Source organism: Protopterus annectens, chromosome 16.part0 (assembly GCF_019279795.1).
Source record: "Protopterus annectens isolate FY-2018-M chromosome 16.part0, PAN1.0, whole genome shotgun sequence".
NCBI classification, from domain to species: domain Eukaryota; kingdom Metazoa; phylum Chordata; order Ceratodontiformes; family Protopteridae; genus Protopterus; species Protopterus annectens.
The window spans coordinates 748,742,193-748,764,573 of NC_056750.1; the positions used below are offsets into that span (position 1 = coordinate 748,742,193).

Sequence of the window (22,381 nt, forward strand, 5' to 3'; positions counted from 1 at the left end):
AGGATATCCCTATATATGTCCTGAAAGGGAATGATTTTGATAACGCAGTACCACGTGCTCATGCAGTTACATGCAGTCAGGCTTGGAGACAAGCATGTGGGTCTGGTAGCCTGGGGAAGACCCAGACAGACTGCACACTTGCAGCCAGGACTAGTGAGGTGGTTACTTCAGGGAGGGAGCTACCCTGTAGCAGTAAGACTGAAGGTGAGCCACAGCTGCTTGTGGATACTGATGTTCCCCTGGATAGAGTGACTGCAAGTGTAGAGGTGAGCAGTAGTACCCAGGTTGACAGTGAGGCACTGCTGTCAGATGATACTAGACTTCCTGTGGAAGGGGAGCTGCGGAGGGTTACAAGAGAGAGTTGAGACAGGCTCCCTACATTACAAGACCTGAGGCAGGTAGCTAGTGAGTCACCTGATTTTCAAGAGAAGGGGGGATCTGTATACTGGGACAAAAGGTTATTGTATAGAGAGTAGACCCCTGAGGGAGGGCTAGAAGGTGAGAGAATACAGCAGTTGTTAGTGCTTACAGCCTAACTTCTGGCACTTCTAGCCATAGTCCATGATATTCCCTTTGCAGGTTATATTGGCATAAAATGTATAAAGAGACGTATTATGCAGAACTTTTATTGGCCTGGGATTTCCAGAGATGTAACAGGGTACTGCAGGACCTGTCAGCAATGCCAAAAGGTAGGCAAGGCAGGAGGACAAGGTGAAAGCTCCTTTGATGCCTTTGCCTCTGATTGAGGAGCCATTTCAGATGGTAGCTATGGGTATTGTGGGGTCTCTGAGTACCTCAAGTTCCACAGGGAAAAAGTATATCCTAGTGGTAGTAGATTATGCTACAAGATACCCTGACACAGTGGCTTTGTCCTCCATTGAGGCCTAAAAGGTGGCAAATGCTTTGTTAGAGATTTTCAGCAGGGTAGACTTCCCAGAAGAAATACTGACTGACAGAGGTATCAATTTCATGTCAGACTTGCTGGCTTGTCTGTGGAAGTACTGTGAGGTGAAGCACCTAAAGACAGCCCCCTACCATCCCCAGACTAATGGTCTTGTTGAGAGGTTAAACTCTACACTCAAGTCCATGCTACGAGCATTTCCAGACCAGTGTAAGACGGAATGGGACAAGTCCCATCTGTTGTTGGCTTACAGAAAGGTTCCCCAGGAATCCACAGGTTTTTCACCCTTTAAATTGTTGTATGGGCATAGGGTGAGAGGGCCACTCCAATATCCTTGCTGTTCATCACACTTACTAATTGGATAATAATGACATTACACAGTGAAACTGGTCACCCTTTGGGAAGGGCCTTATAGTAGCTGATAGCAGTGGCTGGTGGCATTCAGTACTACCTTATAGTCTGGGCAGAAAGGGGGCATAGTTGGAGAACTTGTGCCAGCCTTCCCCAGGAGTGTCTGTGTGTTTGTATATAACTCATATTTCAAAGTGTGTGTGTGTCAGCTTCTTGGGCAGGGACACGAAGCACTGGTTGGACAGAGAGGATGCTGGAGGTTTTGGCTTTACCACTTGGCTGAGATCTGTACCCTATAGCTGTGCCAGTGGGGAGTCTTACTGAGGATCAGGAGAGAAAGGGAGAAACCAGCCCCAGACTGACTGTGATCTCTGTGTGTTCTTAAGGGAAATTGTACTTTACTGTGTGTGTACTTGTTATCCTTCCAATGTGCATGCCTCACTGGTGTTAAATTGTACTTTACTGTGTGTGTACTTGTTATCCTTCCAATGTGCACACCCATCACTGGTGTTAAATTGTACTTTACTGTGTGTGTACTTGTTATCCTTCCAATGTGCACGCCCCTCACTGGTGTTAAATTGTACTTTACTGTGTGTGTACTTGTTATCCTTCCAATGTGCACGCCCCTCACTGGTGTTAAATTGTACTTTACTGTGTGTGTACTTGTTATCCTTCCCAATGTGCACACCCATCACTGGTGCTAGTGGTGAGGATGGAGGCTCCTGGGCCAGTGCATGGGCATCACAGTATGAAACTGCTCCCTTACAGCTGAAGCTAAGCAAATTCAAAATTTGTATATTTAGAGACATAGTAGTATATGGAGTGCAACCCTTTGCCTTTCCAAAAGTACCTTTTTATGCCAACAATTTTGTTTTGTCAGTATGTTTCCCTCAGTGATTTGGAACATGGTTTTAGGAAAGTAAATAATTTGCCAGTTATGCAACACTTAGATATTTATCTAAAATAAATATTTACATATACTTATCAAAACTGGATATGCTACTATATAAAGGATTATGATCAATTCACCAAACGTAACCAAGCTTATATGTGTGTTTGAAATGGATTCCGAGAAATTTATTTTGAGAATACATAAGAAACTGAAGTCAGGACTGATGATATGAATATAATTCTTTTGCAGTAGACAGAGCTTTTAGGTAAATAAGTTTTGGTGTAGGAAGATGATGTATCATGAAGATTACAGCATTCTTCTCCCATGTCTTCTTTAGCAAATCTAGTCTCATTCATCAGACAAGTCTTATAAAAGATGACAGTAAAAGTGACCTGTACCCTTCATGGCACTATATCTTTCTTCACTTTAACTGCTGCTCATTTCACCTCTGGATTTTAAACCTTTCAGCGGACTGCACTATCCTAAATCCTGACTGCTGTTTGTGTGGCTGCCTGAGGTGTGCTACAGCTTTTGAAGTTATTAGTTGATTTCTCCTCGACTTCTGTGATGACTGCAGTGTGTATGGCAACATGAAGTTCTCCTATAACAAACATTCATATGTAATCACCTTGCTATAACAAAGTTTTATTTTTCTTGATTTTGGACTGTAATAAATGCACTCCATAAAGTAAAAATGTTTAGGAAAGCTGGTTATAACAGGGTAATTATTTTTGTGAATTCCTTTTAATAAATACTGACCTTGACCTTTGGTGGTTTCATCAAGTATGTGACATCCTTGATTGTCATGTTACTTGGTAGAACAACAGGCTCTGTATTCTTCTCAGGGCAAACAGGTTCACACTCTGCACCTGCACAAAAACATACAAGAAAATAGGGTTAAACGAGCAGATAACTGTAGAAAACCCCCATATTCTGAATGAAAGATTCTAAGCTATTCTGTAATGTGTGCAAAAAAAAGTGAAAGAAAACATTCTCAATATTTGAGGCAAGAAAACATTCTCAATATTTGAGGCAAAACAACATTAAGTGAAAAATGTTATTAGTACATCTGCTAACGCTATATTCAAAAATATACAAACCATTCATTAAGGAGATACTTAAAAAATATTATCAAACCAAAAGTGACTTTCTCATATGGAAAGCCACTTGGAAATTGAATTATACATTCCAAGTTTCAGTTAATATCCTAATTAATGCAATACATTTGTATTTCAATGGAGTTTTCAGGTATAGAACATGTAAATCCCTACATGTATCTGTAAAAGGTAACAAACTTAAATTGCTACAGTAGCTCAAAAGGTAGCACTTGACTTTGATGCCGAAGGCTATGGGTTTTATTCCCACACCAGACAGTTGGATTAATTTTTCCAGTACTGACACTGCAGTGCAGCATAAGGGGCGTGTTGCACTCCTGAGTGTGTCTTCTTTTGGATGAGATGTTAAACTGTGGCCTAATCTGCCTATGTTGATGGTAGCTCAGGTTGTTACAAAAAATCCTGTGGCACCTACTGAAAAGAGTAGCGTTAGCTTTTCAGTACCATGGTTAAATTTCCTTAGTAGTATAAATACAATCTTGGGTCTCCACTGAAAAGAGGCTACTAGCCTAGTGGGACTAAGCTGTTTAACAAAGGATAAATGTTGTTGTCTTTCGGCTTTTTCCAGGTTAGGGGTCGCCACAGCGCAACTCCGGTCCGCTAATGATTGGCAGTAGATTTTGATAAACGTTGAGGTGCCAGCTCGACGTTCATCCTTCAATGAAGGCACGCCCATTTACGCATGTCTTTCGAACACCCACCCAACCGCGGGGAGGACATGCAGACTCCACACAGAAGGCACTCCCTGCACTCCAGCCGAAAATCGAATGGGAGAACTTCTTGCTGTGAGGCAACAACGCTACCGCTGCACCACCGTGGCATTCAACAAAGGATAAATAAATAAATACTTACATACATAAAATCATAAATAAATATGTAAATACATCAATAAATAAATAAAATTAGATGGCACTTCATTAATCACTCAGGCTGTGCTTATGTTGTAGTTAAAGGGTGATCAACTATTTATAGTGTCAAAATTTACAAAGGCCATCAAATTAAGAATGGTTTAGAAATGTAGCTGGTAAATACATATTAACAGATTAAGAAAGAAACATGCAGGTTTATAAATGGATAACTTTACTCTAAGTTAATACAGAGATTAAGAGACGAGCAAAAGTTAATGAGGCTAAAAACAAGTCTTATTTTGAAACTGAGTACTCTAAAACCCAAAGGATTGAAGGGTCTTCATCTCTTTAAATGGACTACACTGCTTCACTGTAAACAGTGTGAACACATCTCAGTTAAATGTTATGTTCACTTTTAAATGTTTCTGTATTTAATGTTTCATTTGTCATTGCCTTACTTCTTTCTACATAACATTGTAATATTTTTCAGTTGTACTGTATAGTTTCTGTGCCTGCATTTCGTCAGTTTAATCAGTGCACTTTCCCAGTAAACAAAAATAAAAATAAATTAAAGTTATGTACTCACCATAACTATGCATCTGTGTTGCCCATTTTCATTCTTCCTCAACGTACTGGTTACTGATCTGACCTTGCATCTGACTCAGATGCATTCTACAGACTTTGAATCCAGCTCCTCACTCTAGCCATATTGCCCTAGCTCATCCCCAATAACTTGATTGAGTTTGCTGACTATAAAGGTCTTACATATAATAGAAAGTAACAGAAGTAAAAACCAGGGCTCAAACCTAGAACTATAGGTTCCAAAAAACTCTATCAGGTCACTCCAAAAGATGACAGGAATGGGGGCAGATGGTGGGGAGTTGAGGAAGAATGAAAATGGATAAGACAGATGCATGGTTATGGTGAGCACATAAATTTAATATCTGATGTTGTCCTTTTCATTCTTCCTCAACATATGGGACAATGTCCCCAGCTATGTAAAACGTGGGTGGCACTCATGGAAATATATTCCGGAGAACCCCTGAACCAAACACAGGTTTGCTTCTTAAAATTATGTCCAGTTTATAATGAATGATAAAGATGTAACAGACCAGGTGACTACTGCACAAATATCATCAACTGAAGTTCTAGACCAGACGGCAGATGAGGTGGCCATCGATTTGTTTGAATGAGCCTTAAGTGTTTTTGGCAAGGAGAAACCATGTTGGAAATATAGCCAGGAAATGCAATTAGTTATCCATTTGGCCAATGTAACTTTAGAGACTGGAGAACCCAGCTAAATAGGAGAAAAGGAAACAAACAGTTGGACCATTTTTTCTGAAATCTTTTCTTCTGTGTAAAAAGACACACAATTGTCTATGTACATCTAAAATATGTAGCATGTATTCTCCTTTATTCGAAAAATTTGGGAAAAGACAGGTAAACAGTTTGATTAATATTTGATTCAGAAGCCTCTTTTAGTAGGAAGGAAGGATTGGTTTGTGGAGAAACTCGATCTTTATGAAAGACAATATAAAGGGCATTGGATGAAAGAGTCTGGAGTTCAGCGATTCTTTTGCCGGATGTAATAGCAACTAAAAAGGACGTTTTCTAAGACAGAAATTTTAAGTCAGTTTTTGCTGAAGGTTCAAAGTGTTGTTGAGTTAAGTCTTGAAGTACTACTGTTTGATGCTAAGGTAATGAAAGATCTTTCACTGGATATCTAAGAAGGAAGTTGCCCTTTAGGAAAGTCTTACACAACTTGGAAGCAGCCAAGCACAAAACATCATCTCACGAGTGAAAATTCAGTATGGCTGCCAATTGTTCTTTGTGGAAAAACTTGCACCTTCTTCAAAGACAGAAGCTAAAAACTCCAGCACAGTAGAAATAGGGGGAGAAAATCAATGTCAGTTTTCAAGGCCCAAACAGGCAATTTTTTCCCTTTACTCTTGTAAATCCTTTTAGTGGAATCTTACTGTGAGGACAAAAGAATATGATGAAATGGGGAAGAAAGCCCGGGCTGTTTAGATATTAATGGAACTGGAGAAACCATGTGGCTAGTTTGTGAGCTGGGAAATTGGGATGTTTCATCCTTGAGAAATGTGACAGAAGGTTTGGACTGGAGTCCAGTATCCATGGAGGATAAAGAAGATGAGACTAAAGGAAGGGGATCTTAGCAAGGCCAAAAGGAGTAATGAGGATGATCAAGCTCTACAACTGACTGGCTTTCTGTAGAAATATTGGAATTAGAGGTACTGGGGGATAGGCATAAACGAGACCAGAGGGCCAAACATGGACTCTCATCTCTCGGTGACCCATCTGCATTTGTTGTTGTGGAGGGAGGCAAAAAAGATTGCAGCATAGTTGGCCCCAATGACAGAAAATTTTCTTTGCCACTGATTGATTAAGAGACCACTCTTGAGGCATTAGAAAGGAACTTCTGAGTTTATCCACTAGAAAGCTGGATTTCCCTGGAATGAGCATTGCCACGAGAAAGAGGTTGGAAGAAATCACCCATTGCCACACTCTCATAGCTTCTTGAGAGAGGGGGTAGGATGGATCGAGTTCCACCTTGTTTGCTGATATACCAGACTGCAGACATGTTTTCTGTTTGAAATGCAATATTTCCCAGAGGGAGAACATCTTGAAATGCCTGCAATGCTAGAAGAACTGTTCTCATCTCTAGGACATTGACATGCAAATTGGTCTGTTGGAGGGACCACATCTCTTGGACTGTCCTTCTCAAAATGTGCCCCCCCACCCCACCCCAGCTGGGAGGTGTCCGAGGTTACTGTGGCCACTGGAGGTGACAGAACAAAGGGGTGGCCTATAAGAGCATTATCCAACTAGATCCACCATTGAAGTTGGTTTATGCATTCCAGAGTGAGTCTGACTGGGTAGGAAACAGACTGTTGAAAAATAACCCCACTGAACAGCTATAGTCCATTGGAGAAAACATATAGTAACATGCCAGTGAGACTAATATTATAGATGCTACCATGGAACCTAGAGCCTGTAGGATAAGTCTGGCAGGGCAATTAGGATGAGAAAGGATTTGTTGAACATGATGCTTGATTGTGGCCACACAATGTGGGGGTAGGGAAGCAATCTGACTTATTGTGTTCGGATGAGCACCAATGAACTCCAGGCTCTGTACTGTTAGTAGGTTTGATATGGAAATGTTAACTGTAATGTCTAGAGATTGGCAAATTTGGAGCAAACAGTCTCTGGACTGTTCTAGGAGATGCTTGGTTGGAGTGGTGAGGGGCCAATTGTCTAACTATGGAAACGCCTGGAATCCTTGCAGTCTCAGATGACCTGCTACAGCTGCCATACACTTGGTAAACACTCTAGGGGTTGTAGTGATTCCAAAGCGCAGGGATCTGAATTGATAGTGAGTGACTCCCAGCCAAAAATGCAAGTGTCTTCAGGAGCATCTGTCTATTTTGATGTGATATGCATCCTGAAGATTGAGTGAGCACATCCAATCTTCCTTATGTAAAAGTGGTAGAGTGGACTGAACCATGACCATTCAGAACTTTGATTTCCTCACATATTGGTTCAGATTGATTAGATCCAAATTGGTCTCAGGTCTCTTGTCTTTTTTTGGTACTAAAAAGAACCTTAAGTTCTGAATCCTCTCTGGTCTAGTGGGACCTCCTGGATAGCTCTTTTGTCCAACAGCTTCTGAATTTATTGAGCTGCAGCTTCTTTCTGTCTGGGTGGAACACTGAAAAGCTTTTTTCTCTTGGGAGAAGGTGTCTGGAAAAATGGTATAAAGTAACCTCTGGATATTATATTTAGCACCCAAGAATCCCCTGTTATAGTAGCCCAGGTTTCTGGGTGTATGGACAAAGGCTCCCTGACTACCACTAGCAGCCAGGCAGCCCTTCAGGGGTGCTGAAAGGGTCTATCTGGAAAAGAATCTCGGAAATCCTGATTTTGTGGGCATCGTCTGCCACAAGGATGGCATCTTCCATTCAAACTCCCTCCTGTACCTCTGAGGGAGTTATCTCCATGTGAATCCTGGAAGGATCCCTGGGATTTAAAGAACAACATTTACTTGCCTCCTCTTTGCTTCATTGAGAAGGATCACTGAGGGGTAGAAAAGTGAATCCCAATGGCAGACAGGGTCCTTCCTTCCTGTTCACTGCAGGAAAGCATTTATTTCACAGACAGGCCAAACAAGGAAGTTCCATCAAAGGGAGCATTGATGAAAGAAGACTTGAAAGGCTATGTAAAATCACATAACCACAACCAGGAATGTCTCCTTACTGCAATGTCTGAATCGTCGGCTCATGAGGTACCTTCTGCTGCATGCAAAATTAGCCTCATGGACACATTCATTATAGATAAAAGAGTGGCCAGCTGTGTGGATGATCTTTAATAATCCTCTGGAGACATGAACTGTGAAGCAGATTTTGACAGCTGCTTGGTTAAATGCCTTTGCAGTCTTGTAAAGTGCACTAAATAGTTCAAAGACCTCAAAGCAAAGGTTGCTGATGCAAATACGTGCTTTCCAAATCTATCTAGTGCTCTTGACTCTCTGTTATTGGGCATGGACAGAGGAGCTCTGTTCTGCTAGCGCATTCTTGGTGGCTGCTGCCACAACCATTGCATTAACAGGGTCTTCTTTGCTGCAGTGGGGTTTTTCTTTTGGAGGGGCTAAAATTTTGTCTGGCTGACATGGAATCGGTTCAGCAGAATCCCGTTCCTTCCATGCCCAGTGATAGACTAGGCTGGTAAGTTCATCGGCTGGGGCAGTCACCCAAGATGTACATGGACTAGAACCAAAAGCTTCCAGGAATGCTGACTCCTCAGGAGAAGGGTTATCTGAGGACTAACCACCTTTCTGCTTAAGGATTTCCAAAGCGTCTCCAAAAGAGATATCATCAGGTGGAGATCGGGGGGACCCTTCTCTTTCATCGAAGTCAGTATCTTTGGTGAATGATTCCAGAGCAGAATTTATGTGCCTCCTTTTGCATGCTCTCTTTTGGTGAACCTCCTAAGTGGCATGTTCTGGATAGGTGTCCAAAGAGAGAATTAGTTCCTCTGTGGGGACCGTCTGGACGCTACTTGGTACTAGCTGTCCCTGTGGAGTACGTCTGATGGGATCAGAGCTGAGAACCAAAGGGGGATAGAGTGTAGGATCTGAGGACGTATGAGAGACTGGATCTCCTGAATGACAGAACATCCTCTCCACAACCTCAAAGGTCAACAGACCAAGGGAAGCCATGGCTGGCTGCACCGGATCTGAGACCTCCAAAGCAGGCAAACCACAACTTTGATCAGATCTGTCTCAAGGAGGGAGTTGGACCCAAGTTATCTTATCACTAAGACTCTGAGAGGCAAGGAAGGCTATGACAACACTGGAGTAGATCTCCACGTATCTGATGCTATTGCTTCTGCTCAGAGACTCATCCTGATCCGAGGGAACAGAAGCAGAACTGGTCAGGGAAACATTCGGGGTAGAAGATGTTATTCTCTTTAGCTACAACAGTGGTACGCTCAGAACTCTTGGATTCTGGGGTTCCAAAACTAAAGCACAAATTGGAGAAGACAATACAATTGTATGGGAGGTGGATGGAAGGCTCATGGATCCAATGGAAGACAGAGACAGTATAAACCCATCTGGATCTGAGCTCTGAGGAACCTTCTCATCATTCTGTCCACTTCCACTTCAGAGTGACCCCTGAAGGACCTGACAGATGGTAGACTGAGGTGTGGAGTGTGTCCTTGGAATCTGCATGAAAGGGAAGTGGTGCCAAGAGATACAGGGTCTATGATGAACTCAGGTGAATGAGTTCTCCACATAGGAGAGTTACACGAGATTGGATCCAATGGTTTCAGATTCCTGGGTTGAACAGGAGGAGTACATGAAATGACTATTGGATCAAAAGCTTAGGATCAATAGATTTCCACTTTGGATCCGATGAAGTCGGATCCAAAGACCTCTGTATTTTTTGTGGAGGCTCCGAGGATGAAGAAGTCTTAGGAGACTTAAGCAGAGATCGTTTTCTGTACTCTGATGGATCCATGATTTGCTGGGGGTCTGAACCCCAGAAAAGGAAGAAGAGGAAGATGGTAGTAACCCTTTAAGGACTAATTTGTTTCAGCTGTCAGCTACAGCATTGGAGTTAAACCCTGCACAAATGATACAGTTTGTAACGAGATTTACTGCCCCAAAACAATAAACGCACTTCCTGTGGCCATCCGAATTTGGAATTTTGTGCCCACAGGAAGTGCATTTTTTAAATGCTACAGGCTTCTCAGATATAGTAATAACTGCAAGGAAGAAAGAAAGGAAAACAGTGAAGAAGTGAACACAAGTGAAACAGTCAAGTGGGACGGCGCAGTGGTAGCATTGTCTCCTCATAGCAAGAGGTTCTTCGGTTTTATTCTTGGCTGGAGTGCCTTCTGTGTGGATTCTGCATCCTCCCTGCATTCATGTGGATTTCTTCTGGATGCTCCGGTTTCCTCCCACTTTACAAGAACATGCATCTGGAGTGTTTCTCCCTGGGCCGCCACTGAAAATTGGCCTTGTTCCAAGTCAAACCTTCCCGGTAAACAAATGTTAAATAAATAAAGATACATATATTTACAACTATAGCATAGGAAAAAACTATCCACAACAGTAGTAAAGAATATCCTGTTAAAAAGGGTAAGAAAAGGACAGAATAAAAGACAAGAAAGAAGTACAAGAAGTACCAACAATGGTACTTAAGAAAATAAGTTTATTAAAGTAATTAAACTGTCAGAAATAAACCTGAAAAACTAAGAGAAAAGAAAAATCTAACTTGAACATAGATTTTTTTGAGAGAAAAAGCACTTACAATGAACCTAGAAGCCTGAAAAAATGCTCAGAGAGAGAGGATCCATGTTCATGCGAGATGGCAGCTAACAAGGTCTGAGATATTGGGGATGGACTAGGACATTATGGGTAGACGGAGGAGCTTGAGAGTTGGATCCGAAGTCTGTAGAATGTGAATGAGTCAGATCTGAGGTCGGATCTGTAATCCATATGTTGAGTAAGAATGAAATGGACAACATCAGATCAATAAATAAATAAATTGCTTAATGATTTATCTTACAGGATTGATCAATAAAATTTTGAATGAACACACAGTGACTCAGTGTTGGTACACAAGCACTGATTCACTGTGTGTATTGTGTTCTTTCTTTACTCAAGTAGTTGTGTGGCTGTGGGGTTAGTATATATAATTAAGGATGGTTGGGGGAAGGCCCACCCAGATAAGGTGGAGTGCAGGGGGGCTTGCTCCCTACAAAAACAGTACTTTTTGTTGTATTTTCAGTGATTTGTGAATCAGTGAAATGGGTTTCATTCAATTGCTTTTCAGTCAAATTCCTTCAAACATTTTATTTTCATCAAGTACAGTTCTATCAAATGATAGTCAACTATTCAAATGACTATTGCTGCAATAGCCTAAGCTATATGGGTTATATCCTGCAAGCCAGCTTCTAAAGTTTCAAGGCACCCTCCACGCGTCCCGAACATTAGTCAGCTCATGCTGAGCTGATTAAAAAGGCAGGGTCGGGCGCTAAGTCCTTCAGAGCTTTCATGCCAACCAAGACAGGGAGGCTGAGCCCTGAAAGGACAATGCTAGGAACAATAAAAAAATAAAAGTCCAAACTTAGAAACAAGGGGAATGGAGGGAGGGACCAGTTACTACAGCAGTGATTATTTGAACATCGACTGTTATGGCAAAAAAACTTACATAACTGTACTGTGTTTTTTATACTGATCGCAGTTGCAGTAGCCTAAGCTATTTAAGTAGATTACCATAGCTTACAAATTTTGGGAAGTGGAAGGGGAAGAGTCCAAGAGACCCTGGAGAATGCTTTTAGTAAAGCCTGATGTAGACCTAGAGAAGAAATCAACCTTACAGTGCTTTGTAAATTAATGTATAGACGATCAAGTTGCTGTTCTATAGTATTTCTAGAATCCAAACCATTCTAAAAAGCCATAGATGAAGCCAAGGCCCTGGTACAGCTGGTCTTGACCTTGCCTGGAATAGTTTTGTTGTGGTGAGCATAATAAAAGGTAATAGCCTTACACAACCATTTGGAAATAGTCTGCTTTGACAAAAGTTGTCCTTTCTTCTTACCTTCACAAAACATTAAAAATGTATCCAAAGACCTGAAGGATTTAGTTCTGTCAAGACAGTACCTGAGTTGGCTGTAGTCACACAAGATAGGGAAATTGGAGAAAATTCTGTATCTGTCCCTTCATCCTCGTTTGCAGATTCAGAATCTTGAATCTATCTCTTCAGGAAAACAGGTATCCCTCTTTCTTTTACCACAAACTATTTTATAAGAAGGATAAATAGCATGAATTAAACCCTGAGCCAGAAAAGGGTCCAGGCATTTAAAGAAATCTCTTCCATTTACTCTGGTAAATTTTTATAGTGAACAGTTTCAGAGAAGCAGAAAAATACTAACTACCACAGGGAAAGCTTGGTATCTCTTGCTATGCTTATAATTTAAGGAACCATGCCAGTAACTTCATGGACTTCTAGTCTGGAGGAGGCAGCCTGGATGGATGGGTGAGCCGGTCTGGATAATGATCCAACATCCAAGGGGGATGTACAAGTAGAAGTCATAGGTAGAGGAACCATGTCTGTTGCAGCCAAAGGGGGGGGGGCAATATTATCTCCCTGGCCTTGCACTATCTTGCTTTCTGTAGGAGTTTGTTCATTAGGGGCAAAGGAGGGAAGGCATATAGGAGGCCCAGAGGCCAAGTGTGGCCCACAGCATCCTTCGGTGGCTGTCCATGTGGTGGGATCAGGGCAAAATACCTGCTGAATTTGTTGTTTAGATAAGATGCAAAAAGGCAACGGCAAGGTTGGCCCCGGTGACTGAATATTAAATAAGTCATTGTAGGATTGAAGGACCACTCATGAGTCATCAGTACCACTCTGCTCAATTTGTCTTCTAGTACACTGCACAACCCTGGGATGTGCATAACTATCAAAAAGCATTGTGCAGACATTGCCCATTGCCAAACTCTCATGGCCTCTCAACATACAGGATAAGAATGTGTCCCCCTTTGATTGTTGATGCACCATACCACTGTTAGCACTCCTTTCAGGAGGAGTTCCTGAAATGCCTGCAATGCTAAGAGAACTGACCTCAACTCCAAGACACTGATGTGAAGACTGATCTCTATTGATGACCATGTCCTTTCGGCCATCCTCCCTTCAAAGTGCCCCCTCCCCATAGAGAGGAGGTGTCAGTGGTTACTATTGCAATCAGTGATTCCATCTGGAAAGAATGACCTTGGTTACAGTTAGGGATGTTACCCACAAAGTAATGTGTTGTTTGCAGACCTGAGTAATTCAAATCTTTGAATATAACGGGTAGATGGACTGAGAACACTGTACTGCTAACGTCCACTGCTGTATTCTCATGTAGTATCTGGCTAGGGGAACCATTACAACTGTGGATGCCATGAGGCCTAAAAGACACAGAACTAACCTTGCTGGTGGTGATGGGTGATGTAGTACTTGTAAGGCTGTAAGGCAAATTGACAGAATTCTAGGCTGGGGAAGAATGACTATCTGCTGGTTGGTATCAAAGTGGCATCCTATAATGTCTATGCTCTGTGTTAGAGTCAGTCAACATTTTGATAGGTTTACATTTATGAACCAGTTAAAAGCAGTTCAACAAAGCAGCCGAGGTCGGATAAAAATTGGATTCAATACACTTCTATTGGTATAAGTTGGGACATATACTGCATGCTAAAAACATTGTGGATTCTATGCATAGGGATTCTCTTCTAGAATATAAGGTTAAGCCTCAAGAGCATGAGTCAGCTATTCGTTTTGTGACTACTTATAGAAGGAACACTGCTGCTCTAACTAACAGTGTCCAACAACACTGGAATATTCTTTTGGCAGATAATAAACTTGCTGGGATTTTGAATAATAGATGCTACTCCTCTTATAGGAAGGGTAGGAACCTGGGGTCCATCTTAAGTCATTATAAACATGGACGTAGCCAACAGGTTCCACAGGTTCAATCCACTCTAGTCAGGGACTATATAGTTGTTTTTTTTCCCTGTGGTCACTGCATATACTGTTCTAGAATTTGCAAGACCAAAGAATTTAGCAGTAAAAATACTAGTCAAGTGGTCAGTATTTCTTTTTTTGCTAACTGTCAAACTGATTGGGTCATTTACCTGACTACGTGTAGTTGTTCCGCGTTTTATATTGGCCAGACTTCACGTCCGGTCAACTTTAGGATTGGGGAGCACTGTAGTGATATTAGACTTCAGAGAATTACTAATGCTCTTTATAAATATACGGTTTCACACAATAATGCGTCCTTTTTATTTTACTATTATTGATTGCATCAGGTGTAATAGATCTAATAAGATTGGTTGGCGTCAGACTCTTAACAATATGGAGAGAAAATGGATCATCAAGTTGGGGGGGTCTAGTCTCTCCTGGAATGAATGAGGACCTGTATCAATTAAGCCTCATTTGCTGACTATATAAGTGAAAGGGGATGGTATATTTGTCAAATGTTTGCACGGAAGAAGGCTGCTTTTATTTAAGCCAAAAGCAGTCCGTTATTCTCTTTTTGATGTGCTTTTTAGCACTATATTAAATGTATTTGCTTGCTACAGTCTGAACTTTTTTGAGTTAATTAATGATGTAAACCATCCTAGGATGAGTATTTAAACTTAATTAATTTTGGAAATTTGTTATCTGATGAAGTCTCTCTTTTATGGGATGAAAGTGCTCAATCAATGTGTTGGAAACCTTTTATTAACCTTTCATCTGACCTTGGCTGCTTTGTTGGACTACTTTTAACTGGTTCATAGGTTTTTGATATTGGTTCTTGTTATTTCGAGGTCTACAGTTATTCCTAAGTCCAGTAGCAATTGGAGCACCTGATCCAACTGACACTGCTTGGAGGTCAGAGTTAGGAGTCAATCGTTGAGGTACAGGAAAATGTGGAACCCTGCCAGAAACAGGTGTGCTGTTACTACTGCCATTATCTTGGTGAGCATTCTCGGGACTGCTGTGAGACTGAATGGCATTGCCCAGAATTGGTAGTAATTGGCTCCCAGCTAGAAGTAGAGAAATCTCCTGGAGTGCTTTGCTATTTTGTCATTACAATAATTGTCCTGGAGATTTATGGAGCACATCCAACTGTCCTTCCTCAAGAGAGGTAAAATGGGCTGAACTGTCACCATCTGGAATTTTGTGTATTTTATAAATTGGTTTAGGTCACTGAGATCCAAAATAGGTTTGAGGTCCGCAGTTTTCTTAGGTAATAAAAAGAATCTTGAAAAGACTCTGGAGTCTTACTGGTCATGAGGGACTGGCTAGATGACTCTATATCCTAGCAACTTTGAAATGTATACCGCTGCTAAGTCCTACTGACTGGGTGGAATGACTTTCCTCTTTTTCACATGAGGAAGGGACAACAGAATTGAATCGCCTCTGGATATCATCTTTAGCACCCAAAAATCTGAAGTTATTCTATGTCAGGCTTGAGGATGCAAAGATAGGCATCCTTCAATTGCCTCCAGAGTGCAGCAGTCAGGGAACCATTTAGGGGCACTGATATGCTTTCTCATTAAAAGGACAGTGGAAGCCCTGATTATACAGTCTGCTTCTGCCTCTAGGCCATTGTCTATTAGCATTGTCTAACCCTCTACAACAGGAAGGCCTGTCATTTTGGGAATCACAGCAGGAATTCTGTGATTTACAGAACCACATCTTCTTACCTGGTCTCTGGTTCCTAGAGAAAGATCTTTGCAGGGTTGAGAAGTGGACTTCCACTGCAGACCGAGTCTTACTAACCATTTGACCCCTGATGAGTGTGTATTTAACATTAGGTCCAAATAATGCTGAACCATCAGAAGGAGCATTTACAAAGAAAGACTTAAAGCCTTCCGCAAAGTCACAGAGACGCATCCAGGCATGGCGGTATATATATTAATGCCAGTGCCAATTACTCTGGCTGTGCCATCAGCTGCATTGGAGAGCACTTGGTTTCAACCCTTGGATCCAAGGACACATTACAGAAGGATTGCAGAATGGAAAGCTGGAAGTCCACTGTTTTCTGAAAAAATGCAGACAATACCCCTCGAGAGGGACTTGGTGATTTCTTGTGTCAAGTCTCTCTGGAATCTGATTAAATGAGCTAAACAATTCAGCAATCTAAGACTGAAAGTTGCTGATGTGTAGGTCTGCTTCCCAAATCTGTCCATTGCCCTAGACTCTCTGTTAGCAGGATGGACAGATGAACTCGCTTCCAAAAGTTCTTTTGTAGAGGCTGCTGCTACTACCATAGCATCTACTGATGGACCCTTATGCCAGTGTTTTTTGTCCTTGTTTGGGGATGGGCTCCACCATATCAGGGTTCTTCCATGCCCATTGACACTTAGGGTTGATAAGGAGGTCAAAGAGTGGTACCATTATGGACTAAGTTGGTCTGGAACCAAAGGTTTCCAAGAACACTGACTCATTAGGTGGAAGATCTTGGGATGACCAACCCTTCTCTGCTTCTTCAATTTGAGAATATCACTAAAGGTGATGTCTTCAGAAAGGGAGCAAGGGGAACCCTACCCTTCTTTTAAGTCAGTGTCAGGGAGTGATGCTGGGGAAGAATTTAAGTGTTCCCGTTTGCATGTCCACTTTCTGAGAACACCTTATGGGGGAGCAACAGAAAGTTCAGAATCAGAAAGGGAACTGACAAAGCAGATCACTTCAGAAGACTTTAGGACTGGCTGTCGCTGTCCAACAAGATTTTTATTTTATTTTTATTTATTTAACATTTATTTACTGGGAAAGTCCAACTGGAACAGAGGTCATGTTCAAAGGAGGCTTGGGGAAAATGCTCCACATGCATGTCTTTGGAATGTGGGAGGAAACTGGAGCACCCAGAGGAAACCCACGTGAATGCAGGGAGGGCATACAGACTCCACACACAAGGCACCCCAGCTGACAATCAAACTGCAGAACCTCTGTTGCTGCAAGGTGACAATGTTAACCACTGCACCTCTGCACCACTCAAGATGATGAGTAGAGGAAGCAGACCCTGGTTGGGGTTTGGGTGGAGCTATATTGTTGGAGATACCTTTTCTTTGGAACTTTTCAAAAACCTTTTCAAAAGTCTCGAAGGCCGAAGCTGCCACCAGCACTGGGGGTACCCTCAGCCCAGATGACCCCCAGCCCAGATGCCAATCTCTGGTCCAAGCTGCCTAAAGTTGAAGCTCTGAGAAGGAGGGACAGCTCTGAGAATCTTAGTGTCAACTGCACCCCTTGGAACACAGCACCAAAGCTTCAGTACTGAGTCTCTTCTCGATCCAATAGCATCAGTGTCAACAGAGATAGTGAAGCACTCAGTGTCAAACTGATAAGCAGCTCCAGTACCGACAAAGGTGCTCTAGTTCCAGTAGGATACAATTACACCAGACCCAAAGTATGTAAACTCAAAAACACAAATAAACTAGAAAGTAACAAAGGCAAGGGTTCACTCCACAAAACAATTTTATAACAGCTAAAGTAAGTGCTTTCAAACACTGCTAATGCGTGAACTTTTTCAGAAAAACATTTTCATAGTTTCATAGGATGGTACTAGGCTATCGGCCTTAGGGCCTATACAAGCCTAGCCATAACAATTCCCTGCATATTTCTTCCCACAATATTTACTTCTCTGGACCCCTGTCTAGCAGGGTGACTGACATGATCCCCGGAGGGAATTTCCTATCTCCCATCCAATCATCAAGGTTCCTTTTGAAGAGGGCCAAGAAGGCGCTCTGCTTGACATGAATGGGCAGTCTATTCCAGAGTATGGGGAGTCTCTGGGTCAGGAACCTATCCCTCCAGCATGTTTTGTTCATTGTGATGACAAGGTTTAGATCCCTGGAGCGTGTGGCTCTGAGGGATTGGGGTTTCTTTAAGTGGAGCATGTCCAACAGCTCAGGGTTTGACATGGCCTTGTATGTTAAGCAGAGATCGCCTCTGAGTAGACGATATGCCACAGAGTATAGCCGGAGTTTTTTTAGACGGTCAGCATATGGCATCTGCTTTAGGCCTGTGATTCTTTTAGTGAGGTATTTCTGTGGCCTTTCCAGCTGTTGCAGATGTCTTGTGAGGTACATACCAAACAGGGCATTATACTCTATAATGGGTCTAATGAGGGATGAATACAGTGGGACAATGACCTCCTTTTTTCTGGATGAAAAGCCCTTAGTGATGAGGTGTGCCACATAGAAGGATTTCCTGACTGTTGTGGCGATGTGGTTATCGAAGGTGAGACCACTGTCCATCTGTGTCCCGAAGTCTCTCATCACACTTTCGATGTTTAGTGTACTGCCACCTATGTGGTAATACATGGGTCCATGTTTTTTTCCAAAGGGGATAACTATACATTTCTTGGCATTAAGCTTGAGCCCATGGCTCTGGCACCAGGCATCTTTTCTGGTCCCGTGGATGCTGTATTCTTAGCTTTGGAGAGTGTCGTTTCTACCTGTGTGGCCGTGATTACCGGAATTTGGCAATCTTTTGGTATTGAGATGGGCCCTTTAGGGGGTGAGAGGGGGGTGAAGTTGGCACTAAATCGATCTGCCAGGATGTTGGCAATATCCTTGAGATCAGTATATTTAATGCCATTCTGTTATAGCTCAGAGCAGATCTGAGCATTGCCATTTAGATTCTTGACATAACTATAGAATGCCTTGTGGTTGCCTTTGGAATCTTTGGCAATTTTATTTTCATAACTAGCTTTTGAGGATTTTATGAGGGATCTCAGCTTCTTACTGAGGCTGATGAGGTAGTTTTTTGCATCCTGGGATTTTCCCCTTTTCTGCAACAGTTTCTTCCTTCTGTTGTATAGTTTGTTTATAGCAAGGGACCACCAGATTGGCTTCCTTTTTTGGAGGGGAGCATCTTGGTTCTATTTGGGATGGCACTATTCATACACAAGTGGATGTGCTTGTACAGTGCCTTAGTGTAGGATTCAGCAGTCGAACTTTCAGATCCCATCTGCATGGGTGTCATGAAGTTTGTCACTTCTGACTTCAGTAGCATGAAGCTGGCTTTGGAGAAGTTTTTTAAGGAGGTTTCCTTACTGGGGGGTGGGGGTGGGGGTGGGATGTGGATGTCAAGGGTGATTTGCTTATGGTCAGACCTGACCAATGAGGGGTGACCACTGGGTGTGGAGCATTTATCTCCCATGTTGGTAATGACCAGGTCTGGGATATTGGAGCCCCTGGTGGGACAATGGATTAGTTGGGCGTTGGAATTTATGAATTCTAAGAACCGGTGGGAAAAGGAGTTGGTACCCAAGTAGTTTTCCCAGTTAATGTCAGGGTAGTAGAAATCAACCAGTATTAGGGTGTTTGGTTGTATCTTAATATTTGCCAGTATGTTTAGAAATGTGTAGTGAGAATCTTGGGGCATGGTGGGGGATCTGTAGCGAGCTACAGTTTGGACTGCAGTCTTACCTAGTGTTAGTTGCTCTTGGAGAATTTCAGATGCATTGTATTGGGCAACTAGCCTGGAGGTGTGAATATCCTTGGCGAATATGGACACTCCTTCACCTTTAGTGTTTCAGTCTTGGTTTTGTGGCCGAAAAGTGCGGTAAGAGTTGTAGCCTGATACTGGGGTTTGGGTGGAGCCATATTGTTGGAGATACCTTCTCTTTGGAGCTTCCCAAAACCAAATACTGAAATATATAGAAAAACTCTCTCTATGACATCATAACCCCACTTAAAATTTAAAGGTACATAACATCACAATCTGAGGCTGTGGAAGTAAATAACAGTGAGTCTGAGTTACCTTCCTTAAAATTTATTACCACTTTTTCACTGGATTCCTATTATCTGAAGGGTATTATTGAGAATTTCTGGTTTATTTTGATGGCGGATCATGCGATTTGGCTTAAAGTACCTGAAAAACTAGCGATGGTTTTTAGGAGGGGCAGGAATCTTAAAAATATATTGGAAAATAAATTGTTTTGCTCCCCTTTTAATGCAGGAATGTGGAAGTGTGGGAGATGTAACTATTGTAAATTTATGACGGTTACTAAGTCATTCTGTTTCAACAATGCTAACTTTAAAATCAGAGAGACATTTAATTGCGAGACCTCTGGGGTTGTTTATGTTGCTAAGTGTCAAATGTGTATTGGGTTCTAAATTGGTAAGACTGAGATGCACTTTAAACAAAGAGTGTATGAACACCAATATAGTATTGCTAAATTGAATTCCAACAATGCTTTAGCAAAGCATGTGTTGGACAATGTTGGGCATCACTTCCAGTACTTTATTACTGATCAAGTTAAGAAAACATCTCAAGGTGGACCATGGCAAATACTACTTGAAGAAAAATAAATTTATTGGCAACTTAGACTTAATGCTTTTGTCTACCCAGGGTTGAATGAATTTTGTTGAATAAAATGTGTCTTGAGAAAGAAATCTCTTGAGAGATGATTTGTATTTGTGTTAATAATGTAATGTTTATATAATGGATTTATATATATATATTTATATACATATGTATTTCTTTGTATACATCCATTTCTTAAATTGTACATATTGGTGCTTTATGGGTGTGTGTATATATATATATATATATATATATATATATATATATATATATATACATATATATATATGCATTATAAGCATATTTTAATATGATTTTTACATTTTTTGATGTTATGTACCTTTAAATTTTAAGTGGGGTTATATCATAAAGAGAGTTTTGCTATATATTTCAGTATTTGAAAATGTTTGTTTGTCTAAAGAAGTTCACACATTGGTAGTGTTTGAAAGCGCTTACTTTATCTGTTATAAAATTGTTTTTTTGGAGTGAACCCTTGCCTTTGTTGTTTTTTACACCAGACCCAAAGGACAAGTTGTAACGGATTAAAGTAGTGGAAAGCTATGATGGCCAAAACTCAGTACAACCACAGGCTGGATTTTTATCTTCAAAAACGTCCTCATCATCCTGTCGACATCCAACTTAATCAGACTTCAAGATGAACAAGTGGATGCCACTTATGGTGGTCAAGAGTTATCTCCTTTCCTGGAGAATAGGGGAGTGTAATCTAGGACTCACCAGTCCTGGGGAGTATCGGACTCTTGATGAAGGGGAATGCACCTAAGGAGTTGTTGGTTCCAATCTTCACACAGTTTTTGGGTCAGGCCCAAGCGAAGCTGTTGGCTCTAGGGAGAGCTTTTTGGCAGAATTAATTGGGGATTTTAATTGAGGATTTGCTCTTCTCTTTCTCCCTCTTATCCTTGTCAGACTCTGGTAACTACATACCTATCTCTCTCTCTGATCTGCACTATAGTGCAATCCGCACCCAAAATGCCAAATCTGCAATGAGTGAATGTCACTGTGCATTCGCTCATTGCACATTTGAATATTTTTTTGTTCGATGTTTCGGAACTTTGCAAATGTCCTTTTGATCTTCCGGCATTCGGCCTTGTGCAGAACGCACATATGAAGGTACACCCAAGATTACTGTACTGATTACAATAACCCAAAAATTGCTGGCATGGTGGAGTAAAGTCAAAGGGTACTCTTTGCTTATCAGACTTTGCAAGATTACTGTGATTTACTGTGACACAGCTTAGAATATTTTAATGTGGCTACTGTTTCCATTTAACAAAGCTGAAATACAATACACGGTGGTCATTTTTAACTACTACTGCTGGGTGTGGAAGGTAGGAGTTGTCTGCAGACATAACAAATCCTCTTGTTGTCTTTCTTCATTTAAAGCATCACTATCTGGCTTCACAGGACTACTGTGCATTCACAGGATTAACATGATTTGCGTAAAACAACTTGGAATACTTTATTGTGAGGCTACTGCTTGCACAGAAGTTCACAGAGTTGAAAACTAATACACAGCCGTCATTTTTTATCACAATCATTTTAAGTTGTCACAGAAGTAGCTATTACAATTGCTGTGTGGGGGATACAGCTGTCTTAACTGACCTCGATATTTGCTGAGGTTAAATAGTCGCTATCTGGCTTTCATGACTGGTGTGCATTTGGTAAAGTAAATTGGGCTACTTAAGTGGACATTTGAGATACGCATGGATGAAGTAGCTATAATTGTTGGAGCGGTCTATAAAAGAAAATGACTATCTGCCTGCTGTTGCTTACTCATTATTCTAGCTTTGCATGACTAATGTGAATTGTCTGAAGCAACTTTGAAGCAACTTGGAATACTTAAAGTGTGGAGCAAAGGTGCACTACATTATATGGCCATTCTTTTTCTGACA

At 41.4% G+C, this 22,381-nt stretch overlaps 1 protein-coding gene across 1 annotated transcript in view; it reads right to left on the reverse strand.

Moving 5' to 3' along the window:
* Positions 1-22,381, reverse strand: part of PAPPA (pappalysin 1) — a 3,990,201-nt gene that overhangs the window by 278,114 nt on the left and 3,689,706 nt on the right. The window contains exon 20 of the mRNA XM_044058178.1: positions 2,904-3,013. Coding sequence (XP_043914113.1) covers positions 2,904-3,013 — 110 coding nt within the window. The remainder of the gene's footprint in view (positions 1-2,903; positions 3,014-22,381) is intronic.